Source organism: Argentina silus, assembly GCF_951799395.1.
Source record: "Argentina silus genome assembly, chromosome: 13".
Taxonomy (NCBI): Eukaryota; Metazoa; Chordata; class Actinopteri; order Argentiniformes; family Argentinidae; genus Argentina; species Argentina silus.
The window spans coordinates 13369445-13388234 of NC_139667.1; the positions used below are offsets into that span (position 1 = coordinate 13369445).

General features: G+C 40.7%; 3 protein-coding genes across 4 annotated transcripts; all 3 read left to right on the forward strand.

The window, feature by feature from the left end:
* The first annotated feature begins 1044 nt into the window (after positions 1-1044).
* On the forward strand, positions 1045-4272 carry eapp (e2f-associated phosphoprotein). 2 transcript variants are annotated; one of them, XM_083683013.1, is made up of 6 exons: positions 1045-1174; positions 1715-1896; positions 2103-2210; positions 2485-2602; positions 3047-3175; positions 3523-4272. In XM_083683013.1, the coding sequence occupies exons 1-6, from the start codon at positions 1104-1106 to the stop codon at positions 3845-3847; spliced, it is 933 nt and encodes a 310-aa protein (XP_083539139.1). In that variant the 5' UTR covers positions 1045-1103; the 3' UTR covers positions 3848-4272. The 2 variants fall into 2 exon arrangements, with proteins under 2 accessions (XP_083539139.1, XP_083539140.1); XM_083683014.1 differs by having other exon boundaries at positions 2488-2602.
* Positions 4273-4412: 140 nt separating this feature from the next.
* On the forward strand, positions 4413-6378 carry sptssa (serine palmitoyltransferase, small subunit A). Its single transcript, XM_083682901.1, has 2 exons — positions 4413-4624; positions 5569-6378. Exons 1-2 carry the CDS (start codon positions 4522-4524, stop codon positions 5670-5672), a joined length of 207 nt encoding a protein of 68 aa, XP_083539027.1. The 5' UTR covers positions 4413-4521; the 3' UTR covers positions 5673-6378.
* A 4642-nt stretch (positions 6379-11020) lies between these two features.
* On the forward strand, positions 11021-18266 carry egln3 (egl-9 family hypoxia-inducible factor 3). Its single transcript, XM_083683551.1, has 5 exons — positions 11021-11611; positions 15451-15570; positions 16157-16293; positions 16566-16639; positions 16867-18266. Exons 1-5 carry the CDS (start codon positions 11258-11260, stop codon positions 16896-16898), a joined length of 717 nt encoding a protein of 238 aa, XP_083539677.1. The 5' UTR covers positions 11021-11257; the 3' UTR covers positions 16899-18266.
* The last annotated feature ends 524 nt before the right edge of the window (positions 18267-18790 follow it).

The following is an 18790-nucleotide window of genomic DNA, read 5'->3' on the forward strand; positions in this document are numbered from 1 at the left end:
TCTCTCTCGAGGCCAATAGTTTCAGTAAACTTTTCTGTCATGCTGCTCTGTTACTTTGTTCAAGTTGAGCTGATAGTTACTGTTATTAAAAGTGTATTGTCACTAAAAAGCCTTGTACATGTTGTATTAGTTCTTACTGTACTGCTAATGATCTTCATAATCATCTTAATCTGACTAATATTTTGTTTTGTTTTCTTGAATTGAATTGAATTTTTCCAAAGTAATTTCAATTACAAATTGTTCTTTTTTTCCATTCCATACAGGCTTCAGTATGTTGGCCTTAATGTAGATGAATCCCATCAAGTATTGTAAAGAAAACACATCAATTGATACCTTTGTTTTGTTCCCCCCTATTTTTATTTTATAAGTGCACCTGTATATGAATGTGTTTTCACTCTGTGTGACCAAAGCTTCCATTCATTGAGATGGAGAAATGCTGAAATAAATGATAAAAATGATAAAGAAAGAAATAATTATAATAAAATGATTATGAAATTAGTAACACATGATAATGTGTACCTTAGCACTGTCCTGAACACATTTCATCAAATGCGAGTAGGTCTTTCTATGTCTGTTGTTCAACTTGTGGTTCACCTTTTATGTTTTTTACCTTCCAGCATTTAGCCATTTCTGTGACCCTGAGATACATGGAAGAACAGTAAGGACAAGGCAATGGAAAATAACCTTTAATATGATGATAACATGATTCTCAAATTAACTATCTCACCTGTTCATATTTAAGGTTGAATAAAAAGATGATGCCCACTTTCTTAAAATGTCCCATTGTGTACCTAATTGACTGCCAGCCATATGAGTGAGTATGCACATAAGCATTGAACAAGACTTCATACCATGGCACACATTTTGTGTTATACTGTATGTGTGTGGTACTACGGAGTATATCCCCATCTCTGAATTATTATATTGTCTAAAATGATCTAGTAGTAGTCTGCTGACCCTCTGGACTTTAATTTTGAAAAGGCATTTACCGGAAGTACTATTATGTCATATGAGTGCAGTTAAACATTCCGGGTTGTACATGGAACTGTTCATCTGTTTACTATCGTGGCTAGCTAGTTAAGCTGGTAATAACTACTGACAAAATGAACAGACCGCAAGAATATGATTCGTATGAAATAGAGGAGCCGAGTGATGAGGACAGAGCTGAGGACAGGTAATTATCGACGTTTTGAGTCTACATAAAGATACCATTTCTCGTTTAGCGTCTGGTTAGCATTTTCGGTTATACAGCTAGCTAGCTAGCTACGTCCAATGTGTGATTATGGGAAACGTGGTATGATGTAAACAAGCATCACTCTTTGCAATATAATTGAATGTAGCTAGCTTATGTATTGAAAGTATTGCATATCTAGAATCTACTTATTAACATTCTGTGTAACATCCGTAATCAGTCTGGACTTGAGATGATGATATAACTTGCTGAGAAAGTTTATATTGTATATTATTGTATAAGTGTATATTTCTATAACTCAAGGTTTCCAGAGCAATAAATATATTATACCTTTATATTTATACATTGGAGTGGTGTCCATTCTTAATTTTCTAACCCTTTGGGGTTCCCACCACTTGCCGTTTGCTAGCAGATAATGTAGGACATACAATTGAGTACTGCCAGCTAATATTTGCTAGGTCGTATTGAAACAAATTACCTGTTATCAACAACATCTTATGTGATATTCCTCTGTATTCCCAGCTCTGAGGATGAGTTGGAGATTCTCCTGAACGGGACGCCGGACCAGAAGAAGAAGCTGATCCGAGAGTACCTGACTGGGGAGAGTGAGTCCTCCAGTGAGGATGAGTTTGAGAAGGAGATGGAGGCTGAGCTCAGCACCACTATCAAGACTATGGAGTGCAAATGGGCGCCTACAGCAACAGGTACTGCTTTCTCACATCATCCAGACTCAATGCTTGTCTAACAACTATACGCAATACAGTATTGTGTCATATAGTGTGACTTCAATGCTGTTATTTATATGTTGTTTAGGCCTGAGACCTCACCCATATCCATAACTATATCAATTCTATTGTAATACTCTACTGTATTGAGTATCTTATATTGGATGTGTCCATCTGCTCACTAGGGGAGTCTTCAGGGACCAATGTCAACCCTACCACTCCTGCACTACCACAGCCAGAACTGTATGACAAAATCTACTTTGACTCTGACTCAGACGAGGAGGACACTACAAGTAAGTGTGTAGGAGTTAAAGTGAATCCCAAATCAAACCCTCAACATACAAGCAAACAAGATGCTAATAGCTCCACCTGGCCCTCTGATAGGCTTGTGGAGTTTTTGTTATGTTGCTAACTCCTATCCTCTCCTATCCTCACCTACTGCACAAGTGTCCAGAAAGGTGGATTCAAGATGCAAGTGTTTGTAAGCAAGCCTCTGGGACTCTGAAAGCCCTAATTAGCCTGTCCAAATGTGGCAGTACAGAAAACACGACTGTCGTCTTCTCTCAGCAGGCAGTTCCACGGGGAAGAGGCGGAGCAAGCGCTCCATACCCACCAATGATGAGCTGTTGTACGACCCTGATGAGGACGACCGAGACCAGGCCTGGGTAGATGCCAAGAGGAGAGGGTAGGTATCCATATTATACAACGGGTTGATCGAAACAAGCATCGTGCCAAGAGCTGAGAAGCATTCCAGCCGTTCCAATAGCCACAATACCAGCACAGCTACCTCATCAAGCACAGCTACCTCATCAAGCACAGCTACCTCATCAATTTCACTTGCAAAATGTATACATACGCCATAAACATAAACTCGTCAGGATATTGCAGCTCTTTTTACACATTTCTTACACAACACTGGTCTTCATATTTAAAAACAATGAACCCTTACTCTCCAAAGATCACCCTCTCTAACCCAGACTCTTGTTTTGCCCAAGGATCACTAGTAGTTTAGCTTTTCTTAGATGTAACAAAACAGGATTGGTCAGCAGTGACACTGATTCTGAAAAGATAACATTTGAGCTTGACACATGTCGGTTTCTCAGTTTTCTTTCTAACCCATTTTGATCAGGTACAGTGACAAGAGAAGACTGCCTCCCTCACTCCGCAACAGAAGAGCACAGTCCAATGGTCTCCCCAGCAGCGATGCTGTCCTCAACTGTCCAGCGTGTATGACCACCCTCTGTCTCGACTCACAAAGGTAGCAAACCCAAGACCTGGAGATGAATTTGGCTCTCTGAATCATCTTGTATGTTAGATTTACATTTTTAACATGTTAGTTATTTAGCAGATGCTCTTATCCAATAAGTACATTCGTCTAAAGTAGGTGAATCAACTGTACATCAGTCATCGCAAGTAAAACTTTTCATAAGAATAAGCCAAAAGCAGTCACAATGCTAGAGTTAGTGAAGAAAACGATTGAACTCCATACATGTCATACATTCAGTCAAACATGATACCCACAACAATCTAAGGATTCTTTATTCATTTATTTATCGACCAGTTTGCTGAAGTGTTTTTTTTTTTTTTTTTTTTTTGAATCAACAGGCATGACAAATACAGGACGCAGTACAGAGCAATGTTTGTCATGAACTGCAAGGTGAACAAAGAGGAGGTTCTGAGGTACAAAACACAGAATGAGAAGAAGCTGAAGAACAGAAAAAGAAGGAGAGGGAAAGAAGACCAAGAGTCAATAAGAACAACAACAACAACATCGTCAACAGCAATAGAAGCCACAGGCCCAGGCCCTAGGGGGATGGATGGAGAAGAGATATACCATCCAGTCCAGTGTACGGAGTGTTCTACTGAAGTGGCTGTGCTCGATAAGGATGAAGTCTACCATTTCTTCAACATCCTCGCAAGCCACTGCTGAAGATGCTCCTTAGTGGTCTTAAAATGGATGCCTTGTTAATGCAGCTTGAATGCCCATGTCTATAGGATGGTATTATGGTATTAAGCACATTAAGGCTAGTGGAGTGTTGTACAGCCATTGTCCTCCTTTTTTTTTTGCTTTTTATATAATTTCCCTGGAGTGTAAGCAACAGTACCCATCTCATTTTGTTTTCTGAAGTGAAGTTGTACCCACCAGAGATATTTAGTAATTTGTATTTTATCACTACTTCAAATTTAAAAGGTAATTGAAAACAAATTAGTGTCATTGTTTGATTGTGCTGCGAATTATTCAAAATTCCTTATGCATTCAATTTATCTATCAACTTTGTCACCATGCTTTGTTTGCTTTTTACTACAATTAAGGAAATTATGCAGGAAAGTCTTTATTAAAGTTTTTATTTTTTATCAGTGTTTCATGGCTTAGTTCTTTCTTGTAGCAATGTATTTTACAAAGGTGGCTTTTGTTTTGAAAGATGAGTGTAGTCGCTCCAGAAAATGCATTTCAACACGGAACAGGGAACTCCCCTTTGCGCGTTTATTCTGCGATGAATCGAGATTGGCTGGGGAAGTAAACCGTGTGATAAAACGTCATAGTTACCAGGAAATAGCCCACTATCACGAAAGAAAAGAAAAAGAAGAATACAAGTTGAAAACATGGCGTTTGGGGACGTCTGGAAACAACTATCTTGGTTTTATTACCAGTATATACTCGTCACGGCCTTATACATGCTGGAACCATGGGAGAGAACGATCTTCAGTATCCTTTTCGAGTCGAAAATGGTTCAGATCACAGTGAGAGCTAACATAGCTACACTCCAATTCAGCTAGCATGTATTATAACTACTTGATTAGCGAGACTGCTCAGGTGAACTCTTTTACTCAAATGAGAACGGTTGAAATTGTCCCGTTTTTTCCAGGTAGGTCTTGCCACACCTGTAACAAGGCGTGCTTGCGTAGTTCCTTCGAAGTAAGCAGATACAGGAGTATAACGGTATAAATATTCGTATTTTTGTGGCACAAAGTGAATTGTCAACTCGACTAGAGAACTATGGGTTGACTGTTAGTAAGTTGTAACTTCATTAGAGAGGTGAAGTTCTGTCCGTCGTTGTGGCCTACTTTCAGACAGGTAGCCTAACCTATCCAAATATTACCTGTGGCGTCGTGCGTAATTTATCACGTGATTGTGTGTACAGCAGTCTTCGTATTTTGTCGCTCAAAGGACACCCAATGTTCTGGTTTACAAATAGACTGTTCCCGAAACGTTTTGTGTTTTAAATCATGTTTAACCTATCTGAATGGAGTTTGATGAGAGGGTTCAGATAACAGTAATTTGAGTCAGGACAGGTGACAAGTGTCAGTTCATTGTTTCAATTCAAGTACCGGTAGATACATCATGTAAAGGTTTTACCACTCATGACCACATGTTGACCATGACCATTGGTTCTAGCATAATGTGTCAAAACATCCCAGAATCCAGTAAGGTAATAGCCCCATCATGCCTTCTCAGATCATTCTATAATGCAATGTAAGTTGCTTTGGATAAAAGTTAGCTAAATGGCATATATATATATATATATATTATATTATATTATATTATATATTTTTCTCAGATCAGCTTAGGGGGTGGGGACGAGGAGTCTATTTGGAATCCCAGTACATGTGTGAATCCTTTTTTAAGCCCTTTCCTTAACAGTGCCCCAGACTCCCTCCTGATCTCCGTAGCAGGGATGGCCGTCTACACCGGCTACGTGTTCATGCCTCAGCACATCATGGCCATACTACACTACTTTGAGATGGTCCAATGACCACGTCCTCCTCCTACCCAAGCCTGGAAGAAGTGCCCAAGGCCCGTGGCTTTACCCTGGGGAGGGCGGACGGCGGACAGGACAGAGAGATGACCTCACTCCCCACTGGTGCCAGGACTTTATTTATTCTACGCTGCGTCATAATGGAAGCATGAACAGTGTTCTGTTGGACAGAGGGGGTGGAGAGGTTCTGAGAACAGCGACGGAACATAGAACATTAAAACCATTATTGTCTTACTAAAGAGTTGTATTGCACATGGCTGTAACGGATTCCTTTCCTATTGCACAGAATGATATCCTTGTTGTTAAATATACCTTTTTATATTTAAAATGGCCTATCCTAATATCCTTCTGCAAATTGAGAACTTTTTCCAGATGGCGTATTTTTATCTCCTATGATGTGTATATATCATACTGTATACATATTTGTAAAGTTTTGTAGTTATGTGGGTTAGGACAAATGCTATATTTCTTTTGCTACTGAGACATCTCTGGCTGAACTACTGTGTTAACGGGGGAGCACCTCGGATCTAACTGTGAGACATTCTCTTTTCTTTAATATGTAAAGACAAATGACCAAAAGTATGTATTTTCAGTCCATAATCTCATGAACTCGTGTTTTTAAAATGTTAGAGTCCCTGGAGTGTCATTCCTGTGGAAATATGTCATCATGGGCCGAATATTTAAATAAACACACTACTCCGTTTTAGGCATAATTTTTATATTTTCATGAATATGATGTCTACGAATCCGACATGTTGTATAATTAAGCTCAGGGGAGGCTGGTAGATGCATTACAATGAGCCCATCCTCATCCAATTTCTACCCCTACCAGCCTCCCCCATGTGTTTGATAGCATTCCTCATTCATTCCATGCATTACAATGAGCCTGTCCTCTGATTTCTACCTCCACCAGCCTCCCCAGACCTATTCACTCTGCATTGGAAAAAGCAGATAGTAGTTTACTGTTACTGTAAGTTTAGATGGGATAGAATTGAACCTACGTGTCCATGAGAAGATGGCAATGAATAAGCCTTTGGTATAACCTTGCAGTAATGAAAATTATAAAACATTTCGTACACATAACAGATGCATTGAGCATGAGTTATTCACACCTACTGGTAATCAGTCCCACACACACATACATAGGACAAATATTTACACACCTCCCAGGTTGTGTGTTTTTCCCCCATTGCTGCAAATCAACAGCAGGAAAATATTCCACCAACACTACACATTTGAAATCTGGCACAAGTGAAAGTGAACTTATAATGAATTACATGAGTGCATATCTAATTGCTGTCCTCCATGCCAATCAAGCGTATTGAGTTTAACCCAAGCTGTCAGTCAACGCTGTGTGGGAGTGGCTATATGGCTTAATAGCCAATGACCTCTCTCCTTTCTTCATATTCCTATCCATAGCATGGCTCTGGCCCAGAATGAAAATAGCAGCTGGTTACTTTTTAAACCTAAGGATGAGGTTGTTCTCACGTACGCCCGAGGCTGTGTCCTGGAGTTTGTACCTCAGGACCCAGAGTCCCGGTGTAAATAGAACACTCAGCCATGCAGTGTCGTAATTAGAATAAGCTGCCTGTTAGCTGAAGCAGCATTGGCATAGCAGCTCTTGCTCAGCTGTTGTTGGTGGTGGTGTGGAGGCTGGTGGAGGTAGAAATCGGAGGACAGGCTCATTGTAATGCATGGAACGGAATAAGGAATGGTATAAGATGCATGGAACGGAATGAGGAATGGTATCAAACACACGTATTTGATACCATTTGATACCATTCCTCATTCTGTTTCATGCATTACAATGAGCCTGACCTTTACAAGTTTCATGAAAGCTTTGCATCACTGATGTCATCCTTCGTTCATCATGACCTTTCGATGATCTTAGTGCTCCCATGCTTCTGGGAAAAGTCATCCCCTGTTTTCTTTCAGCAGAATTCTCCTCCCCAACTCATTGTTCTTTGAATATACAGTCCCTGTTTACTGTAAATACATAAACAAATGCTAATGCATCACTCCTTCCTCTGATTCATGGATTGATTGCTGATCCAACATGACTGGACAGGTGAAATCAAGGTTTGTAACAGAGCTTTGACGAATCCAGTCATGTTAGATCAAGGCTTACTTAAGGAAGAAAGGAAACACGCCTTTTAAACTTGTCCAAACTGGGCATAGTCCTCTGAGTCATAGTCATACTGTATACCTGCAGTACAGCACAGGGCACTCAAGAGGTCAGCCAAATGATCTACCATAAAACCATGTTCCCTTTCAATATACAGTATATCATATATATATATTCAGTTACATGGGTACCAACCCACTCTCTCTCCCACACCCACAGCCATAGTACATCTGAGGAATGGAAGCTGCTATCACTTTAGCTGCTGACTACTGTACCCAGATGTGTATGTCTATTCACTGTATATAAAGTGTATATCTATTCCCATGCAACTAGCATGGCCAGTATAAGCTAGTTATTCTCTATGGGGCATAAACCTAGGTTACTCCACATGTAAACATGTAGTCATGCACTCTTTCTGTTATTATTCTAAAGGTAATCTTTCTCAGGGCCGGGAGCCAAGGAGGAAATGGGCAAAGCACCATTTGGCTGGCTATCAGATTACCCATGCCAACACCCAGCAAGATGTGGGCATCGGGGGAGGCTAGTGGAGACAGAAATCAGAGGACGGGCTCATTGTAATGCATGGAACAGAATGAGAAATAGCATCAACAACGTGTTTGATACCATTCCCCATTCCTTTCCATGAATTACAATGAGCCCGTCCTCCGATTTCTACCTCCAACAGCCTCCACTCGTGGGCATGCCAAAGCCATAAAACTGGCAGATCCTTTCACTGGCTGGTGGCTTTTATCAGGCAGTGTTCATAAAGCCGTCTCTTGTTGCAGCTCAGTGTGTTGGGGCTCACATACGCATGATTATGCCTTTTCTCAGAAATGAACTACAGGGAAATGTGACATAATATTGACAGGACAAGCCAGAGAAGGACCTGTCCTCTGGCTGGCTGTCTGTCAGTCTTATCTGGGCTTGTTATCAACACTACATGTAAGAGGATTTAAAATTGTGCCCATTTACATATTACTGTTATTCTGTCATTTCATGATTTGAAATTGATTTCTTTTTCCAATACATTTTCTCTGTAATCAAAATTCACTTATATAAAATCTCACTGATTTCCTTCATAAAACTGAATTCGTTGTAATGGGTGATAGTTTGCTACTTGGTTCGTAGATCTTATTTCAACTTGTAATTTTGGTTACAGGCTTTTGAATTGTGTTACTGTATGGCCTCAATTATACAACATGAATAGATGGCATTTATTGGACAATTACATACAAATGAGTTTCCATGATCCTGTACACATATTGGCCAGTAGCCTAGACACTTAATAAGGCTCTTTGTGCAACATAAACGTATTTAACAAGACAATTTAGGGGCCAATTTAATGTCTCTTAGAAGTTGACAAAGATGTTAGGCAATATTATTGTGGCCACGTATTCACCGGTATCGTTAGGGACTGGTTACCAGCTTTTAATTGGTGTTATTACAGAGGTGAAATGGCATCTGTTTTGATGTTCATGATTATAAAAATCAAAGTTCAAACATTGTTACCCTCTCTGCGTATCATTGGCAGCCGGTGCGTAAAAGCGCATCCCCGTGTGGTGCTGTGAACGCGGTTCGATATATTAAAGCAGGTGGCCAGAGAAACACAGTTCACGTAGCGCAACAGAAGTGGCGACAAGTGCATTTAAAACCGTTTAGTGCGAGGATATCAAACTACTTCGATGCAATCGTCGGAGAAAGAACTAAACACATTTTTATGAGGACTGTTTTATGAGAAAAGGCTTGAAAATGAATAAAGTATCTGAGGATGAGCGCAGGGGTCAGGCCGTGTGCTCCTCAAACGGTGAAAAAAGCACTTTTGATAAAGAAGAAGACACGAGCGGGGCTGGGGTCGTACCCTGCGCGCTCCGGAGACCCCGCCGTTACTGGCCAAAATCAAAAGACCATAAACGTCTCAGCCCTCACAAACTCGTTCTACACTATATAGTGCCTTGTATGAATGCATATGGTCTGTGCATTGTTGACAATTTCCTCGGGAATAAAATAGGAGAACGGGTTCTGGAAGAGGTCAGACATATTCACCAAGGTGGGAAGATGCAAGACGGCGAGCTGGCCTGTGGAGACTTTGGCAAAAGCAAGTCTATCCGAGGGGATACAATTGCGTGGGTGGACGGGACTGAGACCGGTTGTGAAAACATTGCCTTTCTGCTGACGAGGATGGACAAACTTATCACGTACGCCGACGGCAAGCTGGGGGAGTACAAAATCAGAGAGAGACACAAGGTTAGTACCAGTATTGTGCCAAACATGTTTGGGTAAATGCAAACGTCCTGCACATTGAATGAATAATCTGTATTCAAAGATTCTTAATAATAATAATAATAATAAAAATAATCATCATCATCATTTGTTTACTTTGCTTTAAAGTAAATATTAGTGTATTTATGGCGGTTATAAATGAGTGGACTATCTGAATCAGTTGACTATAGTACATTCCAGCACAATTCCAGTATAATAATTATATTATGATGATTATTATTATTATTATCCTTGTTATTAGGCTTTTATCATGAACATCATCATTGGGCCATTGTTAGTTTTTCCCATATAGGGTATTACTGTAGCCTAGTTATTGTCGCTGCTGTTATTACGCATCCAGCGCATTATTGTAGGCCAACGTCGGCTATGAGACACATTTCAGGACGATGGGAACCGGCGGGGTTTCTGGCACGCTGCCATGACCGTGTTTATTTCTGCGAGGACGTGCACTGAGCGCGAGGGCTACATGCGGTTGGAATGATCCTCAATGGCGGACGACACGCCTATCGCGCACAAATAAGCGTTTTCTTTTACTACATGTAAAATACAGTTTTGTCTGGTTTTTGCACATCTTTAGCTGACTCATGAATAACTGTATTTTATGATGAAATAAAAATAGCAATTTTATGAGTCATGAATGTATAACTTTATAGAAATATCCTATAAATGTAATCTGGAAGGGATATTGTGAATCGTTTATCTTTGTGTAAAATACTCAACATTGAAATTTTTTCTGAATATATTTTATACAATCAAAATGTCTGTTACTCAATAAGTGTATAGAACGTGCTATTTAGAATGAATGAAGTTCCTGATTCTCTCCGCCCCTCGCGTGGCAGAACACATCCTGCACGTTCCATGTTTCTATCGTTCGTATCGGTTTCTACGCAGGTGCCTCATAGTTCAGCGCCATTGGCTGCTTCGATCTACACTCCAGTGCCAGCATTTAGAATAAATAAGAACTCTAGCCAAGGAAACCCAAAGTGAAATCTCATCTTTGGATCGAAGTCTGCACTTTTTGATGGAGATGCTTATCCTACATTAGTTAGATTTAGATACGGCTGATACATTTGATGTATAGTTAGGTAATCTTAGAAGCACTTAGTTTGGAACCTCATCTCGAAGTTTAAGCTAAATTCCAATCTGTTCTGAATAAATCCTCATCAACCGTCCAATAATGCCTCTTATTCAACACGTCATGGATATGGACTTGGAGCGGTTAGCGCTGGACGAGATAGTCCCGTCCCTGCTGGACCATGGCTTCTTCTACGTGGACAACTTTGTAGGTGAACTTGTCGGACAATTTGTTTTGGACCAAGTCATGGTGATGCACAACTCTGGCTTGTTGCACGACGGGCAGCTGGCTGGTTCGGGGGTCTCCAAGAGAAATATTCGGGGTGATAAGATAGCCTGGATCAGCGGGGTCGAGAGAGGATCCGAGGCTATTAGTTTCCTATTGACACTGATTGACAAATTAGTTTCTCTGTGCACCAGGCGACTTGGAAAAAGCTTAATTCGAGAGAGATCGAAGGTAAGTGCGTCTTTGCGCACGCATCCAAAAGGTTAACTTTGAGGGGTGCACGCACAGTCTCGAGTGTGACCGTGGTGTTATTACACACATATGATCAATAACAGTGATATTAATCAAACAATTTAAATATAAGCTCAGTCATTGATATTTTCTGTATGGACGGGGTGAGAGCATTAACATAACATGATCTGGTGCAGAAAACAACCATTGAGGGACAGCAGATAACAGATTCCTTGAATTTATTATTCATATATGGATAATGAACTTGTTATTTAATTGACTTTCAAACATAATGTATTCGAAATGATATGCTGTTTAAATTCCTGTCAGTATACTGCCAAATACTGTAATTATTTTGGATAACCAATGGATATTTGAATCAAATATTCCTCCCCTTATTTGACATCTTTGTAAGATGCCTCAGTGTGAACACTGATCAGTGTGATTATCCCAGAAGTTCTTCGTCACGGTTAGGGTTAGGGTTACATATGGAACCAATCGTCACATATGGAACCAAGCATCCCCCTCCATCGACACATAATGATCCTCTTTGATGCTGTACAGTATACAATAGGTGCTTAATGACCCGTGAGCTGTGAGATGGGTCTTACGTGAGACCAGGGTATGGATCGTACGTGAGACCAGGGTATGGGTCGTACGTGAGACCAGGGTATGGATCGTACGTGAGACCAGGGTATGGATCGTACGTGAGACCAGGGTATGGGTCTTACGTGACTCCTTGCACTGCCTATAACTGATTATACTGGCAGGAAGCCAGAACTATGACCCCCCCCCCCCCCCCCCCCCCCCCACACACACACACACCCCCTGGGCTCCTGACCTCCCACCCCAGCAACCCTAGCCCCTTTCTCTCACATGCACCATTGCCCCATTTCCAAGCCTTGTTTAGAGAAATAACTTTGATGGACTGATTATAGAAACAGCATCTGCGTTTCTGTGGAATAGCAAGAGAAACCTGTTGTCGTTTACTCTGATTACAAATGAAAAGAAACTGATAAGAAGAACCTTGATAGTGAAGTACAGTGTCTATCTTTTGATCTTGGTTTATTACATTCCATAAGTTCTCTGATTTGGTTATAGTTTTTGGTCAAATATTTTAAAGACATTTTGATGAAACTTTGTATTCTGTACAGTATCTTCACTCTGATCAATAGACTTTGAGACATATTCTACACTCGTATCTTATCAAAATAATTCAGCATGAACATATCTCGCATGGCTCAATGTGTAGCCTATAGGAGAGAGAGAGAGAGGCGGTAGGGGAGAGAGCAGGCGTGTACAGTAGGTCTTCAGCGGTGGAGGCTGGTGGAGGTAGAAATCAGAGGACGGGCTCATTGTAATGCATGGAACGGAATATGGAATGGTATCAAACACACATGTTTGACACCATTCCTCATTCCATTCCATGCATTACAATGAGCCCGTCCTCCGATTTCTACCTCCACCAGCCTCCCCTGGTCTTCAGCTACAGCTGCACACACACACACACACAGAGACTGCTGGCTCACGCTCCACACGTACCACTGTCATTAAACCTTCAACATCCTGGCAAGCAGCCAGCTCTCTGCTCTGTGTGGACTTCCCCTCTTCTCTCCTTCCTTCTCTCTCCACCCTCTCTCCCTTACTCACTCTCCCTCTTTCTCACTGTCTTCCCTCCATATCTCTCTCTCTCTCTACCCACTCTCTTTCTGTTGCCCCCCCCCCCCGACATGTTTTCACTCCTCCGTGATAACACAGTGCGTACGTGCCCCTAGACAGTAAACACTGGTGATTGATAGCTTTCCTTCCTTCAAAGCGTGCATGTTTAGTGGTGATAGGAGGTGTAAACAAAGGAAACCATTATCAGATAACACCGTTGTGTTGTTGCTGCCTGTAGTGTGCTGTTATTTACAGCCTATGTTATTATGGGGAATGACACACATATTTTCAATTGTGCAGTGATCATAGAAGGGTAGCCTGGTGTTTTGTTGACATGTGATGCATGTCGGAAGACTGCTGGCGATAAATGTGTAGTTTGCTGATTCCCATGCATTTCAGGTTCAAGCTCTGTTTTATAATAACCTCATTATTCATTTGTTTGGGTGTCTGGAGATATTTGTCCTTGAGGAACCTAACATAGATTCTTCCCTGATGAACATTCTTTTACTTTTATTTGATATATCAAATCAAAATCAAATCAAATCAAAGTGTATTTATTACATGCAGAGGATACAGCAGTAAACTGTTATTTTAACAAGCTACCTCTCAACAGTGTAGTGAAATACAAGGATAGGAATAAAATCTTATCACAGACATACATACATATGTCTTTATAAGTGACTGTATTGAGTACTGTAACTCTAATTAACCATGAGTTCCCGTATTGAGAGACCATACTTCCCTTCTCGTTGTTGTTTTCAGAGGAAACCCAGTTTATAGCCTCTGCTGGTCAGCAGGACAGTCTTGAGGGAAATCCCCAGGTCAGCAGAGCAGTGCCTGATAGATTCACTGTGTCTGCACTTTAGTGACCTTTTCCCGTGCAGTGAGCGGTCAATGGTGTCAGAAGCTCCTGGCCAGGAAACCCTCTTCCTGTTTCCTGAGGATTAGCAGAAAGGGATAGGCTACCAAACACCAAAGATAGCAAAGATCTTTGGTATTACTGAGACAACTGTTGAGTTGAGTACAGGGGAAGTAAGATATTGGAATAATGCAGGAAGTTGTGCTAGGGGAAGAGCTCTGTGAGATCACTAGGGGTCCTTTGGTTATGATTTATTTATCATGTACTGACCTTATACACACCCAGATCCGATCACGTCTCCTCACGTACACACCTAGCCAAATGATGTCCCTTATCAGACTCACGTTGAAAGTTCTGTGAGATCACAAGGGTTCATTTATGATCCATCACACTACACACACACACACACACCCACCCACCCACACCCACACCCACACCCACACCCACACATTATCCCAGCATTATGGGATTGATTATTGCTGGGCTTCTCGTAAACTGTATGAACCCATGCATCTAGTAAATATTCTGTGTGAACCCATGCTTCTAGTAAATATTCTGTTTGAACGTGTGTGTGTATCCACACTTGGCTGTTGACCACACATTCCCTCAGAAGGATTACTGTACTTTGAAGGCTTTACTTGGCTTTCTGATCACAAGATTATACCACAGTTTGGGTTAATTGTGCTTCCTCAGGCTACTGACTGAATGACTGCCTGAACGCACGTAGGCCAAAACCACGACCAACAACACTACCCACACAGGACATTACTGCAACCAGAACATGAACTTCTCCTCAACTTTCTATTTTGGATTACACATGCTCTGTTTCTGTATTCTCAGAATAATGTCAAGGCATTTCACTTGGAATTGTGAAATATTTTCCACAAAGGCTTCTTTGATATGTGTACACAGTATGTGTGTATTAGATCTTGATTATTGGTTGATTATTGAATCATTTTCAATTCAGTAAATTCAGGAAGTTAATTGAAATAACCATTGATTATAACCAATGATTGCAAATAGGGCATTTATTTTACATTATTTCTCAATAAAACTGACAAGTTTTTTTTAGATAAAAAATGTTTCTATTTTTAGAGCTCAACTTTAAGTAGCTTCCTGAATTGAAATCAAATTGTGCAGTTGACCCTAACCCTGAAGTAAAGTGACAAGCACTCTAAATGTATAGCAGCCTATGATGTGCCCACTTGAAAAATATATGGAAATCTCAGCGTGACTTCTCTCGTTAAATAAAGGATCAATCTAAAATTAAGATACAAATATAATGGCCAGCAAGTTGATGTTATATGTTTGTCTGTTTTAGGCTATGGTGGCGTGCTACCCTGGAAATGGGACAGGCTATGTGAAACATGTGGACAACCCCAATGCAGACGGACGCTGTGTCACCTGTATCTACTACCTGAACAAGAACTGGAACGCCAAGGTAAAGCACACACCTGCTACAGTACACACACCTGATAGACACACCTGTTACAGTACACACACCTGTAACACACACCTGATACAGTACATACACCTGATACACACACCTGATACAGTACACACACCTGGAACACACACCTGATACAGTACACACACCTGATACAGTACACACACCTGGAACACACACCTGATACAGTACATACACCTATAACACACACCAGTACGTACATTCCAGACCCAGTCTAGAAAAAGGGCAAGATATTAATAGATAAATGCAATTAATCCTTTTAAATAACAGTTTGTTTTCAAGATGATATTTATACCATTGCATCACATTCATTGTATTCCTTTATAGTATAACTCATGGTAGTTATATGTAGCTGTGGTTTCTTCTTAGAAATGATGAGAAAGCGAGGCATTGGCAGTCAAACAAGTACAGTACGCCCACTGCTTTGTTAAAACCCCTCCTGGCTTTTGATGTGTTAAACTGCAGAGCAAGGCAGACAGCCTCATAGGCCCAAACCTCCCCTCCTCCTCCTTCTCCTCCGAGCTCCACTTATCTACAACGTGTCTTTGTTATTTACCAGGAGCACGGAGGAATTCTCAGGATTTTTCCGGAAGGTAAATCGTACGTAGCAGATATCGAGCCCCTGTTTGACCGCCTGCTCTTCTTCTGGTCAGACAGGAGGAACCCTCATGAGGTGCAGCCGTCATACTCAACTAGGTCTGTATCTGCTGTTACATGTAAATCAGGCTCAAACAAACGCTCAAAGTATTAGAAAGGATTTCAAACACTATTTGACCCAGGCCTAAATATGTATCATGTTATTATTGCTTATATAGGTAAATACACTGTTTTGAGGAATTAATGAATGAATTCATCTTGGTTTTAGAAGTCATATTGCTGATATCTTTTCTATAGAGCTTTACTATATCAATGTTATATATGTGTATATAGTTTTCTGAATAACTAATGTGAGTTTGTCTTTGTTCCAGATATGCTATTACGGTGTGGTATTTTGACTCAGAGGAGCGGGCGGAGGCAAAGAGAAGATTCAGAGACTTAACAGGTACATTCCTCCACTTACACATCTTGTAAACGGTATTCTAAAGCAATTAGAGATATCCAAATACGATTAAAGACATGAATCACATTAATTTGCTCTTATACCAATGTAATAATGCTGTAATTACACTAATGACATTGTATCAACAATGTAATAAAAAATATCTTGTTCCATTGCCTTGTCATTAAGTAACAATATGATCTAAAATTGTTGTTTTCTGTGTGTTTCAGCCTCCACCCAGCAGGACAGAAGCACTCCCTGACCCGGGGAGACGCCATCTTATGTCTGACACAGTACAGCAGTGGTGATGGCCACTCACCTCTCTACTGAAGCAACAAATCCACTCCTCACCAGACCTGGGATCAAATAGTATTTGAAATCATCTGTGCTTGATTGTGTTTGCCAGGTGCAATTTAACCAATGGAATAGACTTAAAAGTGCTAAGCCCCACCCATCTCGGACCACAGTATTTAAAATACTATTTGACCCAGGTCTGATCCTTAATGCTTGTGAGGTGGACTCTAATTTAGGGTCTATCTCAGCCTAGCTTGTATACACACACAGTAGAGAGCCTGTAGGGGCTGATAGAGGTAGAAATTGGAGGACAGGCTCATTGTAATGCATGGACGGAATGAGGAATGGTATCAAACACATCCTCATTCCTTATTCTGTTCCATTTCTACCTCCATCAGCCTCCCCTGGAGCCAATGGTACCTCTTCAGCTCTCCTCTACCCTGCTGCTCTGTGTGCAACACTGGGGCACCTCTGCTACGTACATTATGGACTGCTAACATGCTAACAGTATGGACTGCTAACATGCTAACAGTATGGACTGCTAACATGCTAACAGTATGGACTGCTAACATGCTAACAGTATGGACTGCTAACATGCTAACAGTATGGACTGCTAACATGCTAACAGTATGGACTGCTAACATGAAGATGATGACATGTGAGGCTGTAGGAGGGGATGAGATGTGTGTCGGAATTGTCCACATATACTGAAATCAAATGATTTTGCTGCTCGTTAAACAGTTATTATTCAACTTGCTTTGTGAGATGACGTAGATACGTTGAATTGACGTTGTCATGTTGAAAGGCACTAGATTATGATCGACATCTGATCTGTCATATTGTATAGGTCTTGTTTCAGATTGGTAATGAAGTCTAAAGCACTTGTACTATGAACAATTTGACAAGAGGGGGTCCTTCTGTATAATCCTAATCATTACTAGTTTATTAAACTTAAACAATCACGATAAACTAGTTGACTAGTGATGACTTCTAAGCACCGCTTTAATCACTGATAGGTCTAAGCAGACATGTTTCTGTTTTACCTGAATACGTCTACACACACTGCCTCTCTTCTGTGATCCCTCTGTGAAATGAATAATTAAAAAAACAATCATCACACTTTAGAAAGCTTGTTAAAAACCAACCCTGTTCATTTTGGCTAATATGCAGAATGTGTGGTCGCTTGGTGTTAACATTTTCAGGTGTTTTTAATCTAAAGGTTTTGAGTGTGTTATCCTATCAGCTTGCATGCTGGTCATTAATGCTGGTGGATATGTGGAGAAGAAGGTTGTTGAGAATGTTTTTTGTTGTAAATGTTTAAAAAATAAATGTATTTTTCACCTGAATGTTGTCCCTTGTTTTATAGTTTACCACATATTTATCATTCAGACTTAGTTACATCATGATGATATCATAATTACTTCGGTAGAGGCTAAAGGAGGTAGAAATCGGAGGACGGGCTCATTGTAATGCATGGAATGGAGTAAGGAAAACCATTATTACGCCCGCTTAAAATCAGTAGATGAAGAAAGTTGACAACATGACACTCCCCATTATAATCAGTTAATTTGGGCGAGTGCGCCCTCTAGGGATAGAACTCTATGCCTGCACATCCCCATAGACATAATTTAACTGTAATGTCTGTCTTTCGCCACTAGATATCACACTTGCACTTCTTAGGACAACCTATCCAGTCTTCTCCAACTAAATACTGAACGTTCACATTTACACTCACCGGCCACTTTATTAGGTACACCTGTTCAACTGCTCGTTAACGCAAATAGCTAATCAGCCAATTACATGGCAGCAACTCAATGCATTTAGGCATGTAGACATTGTCAAGACGACCTGCTGAAGTTC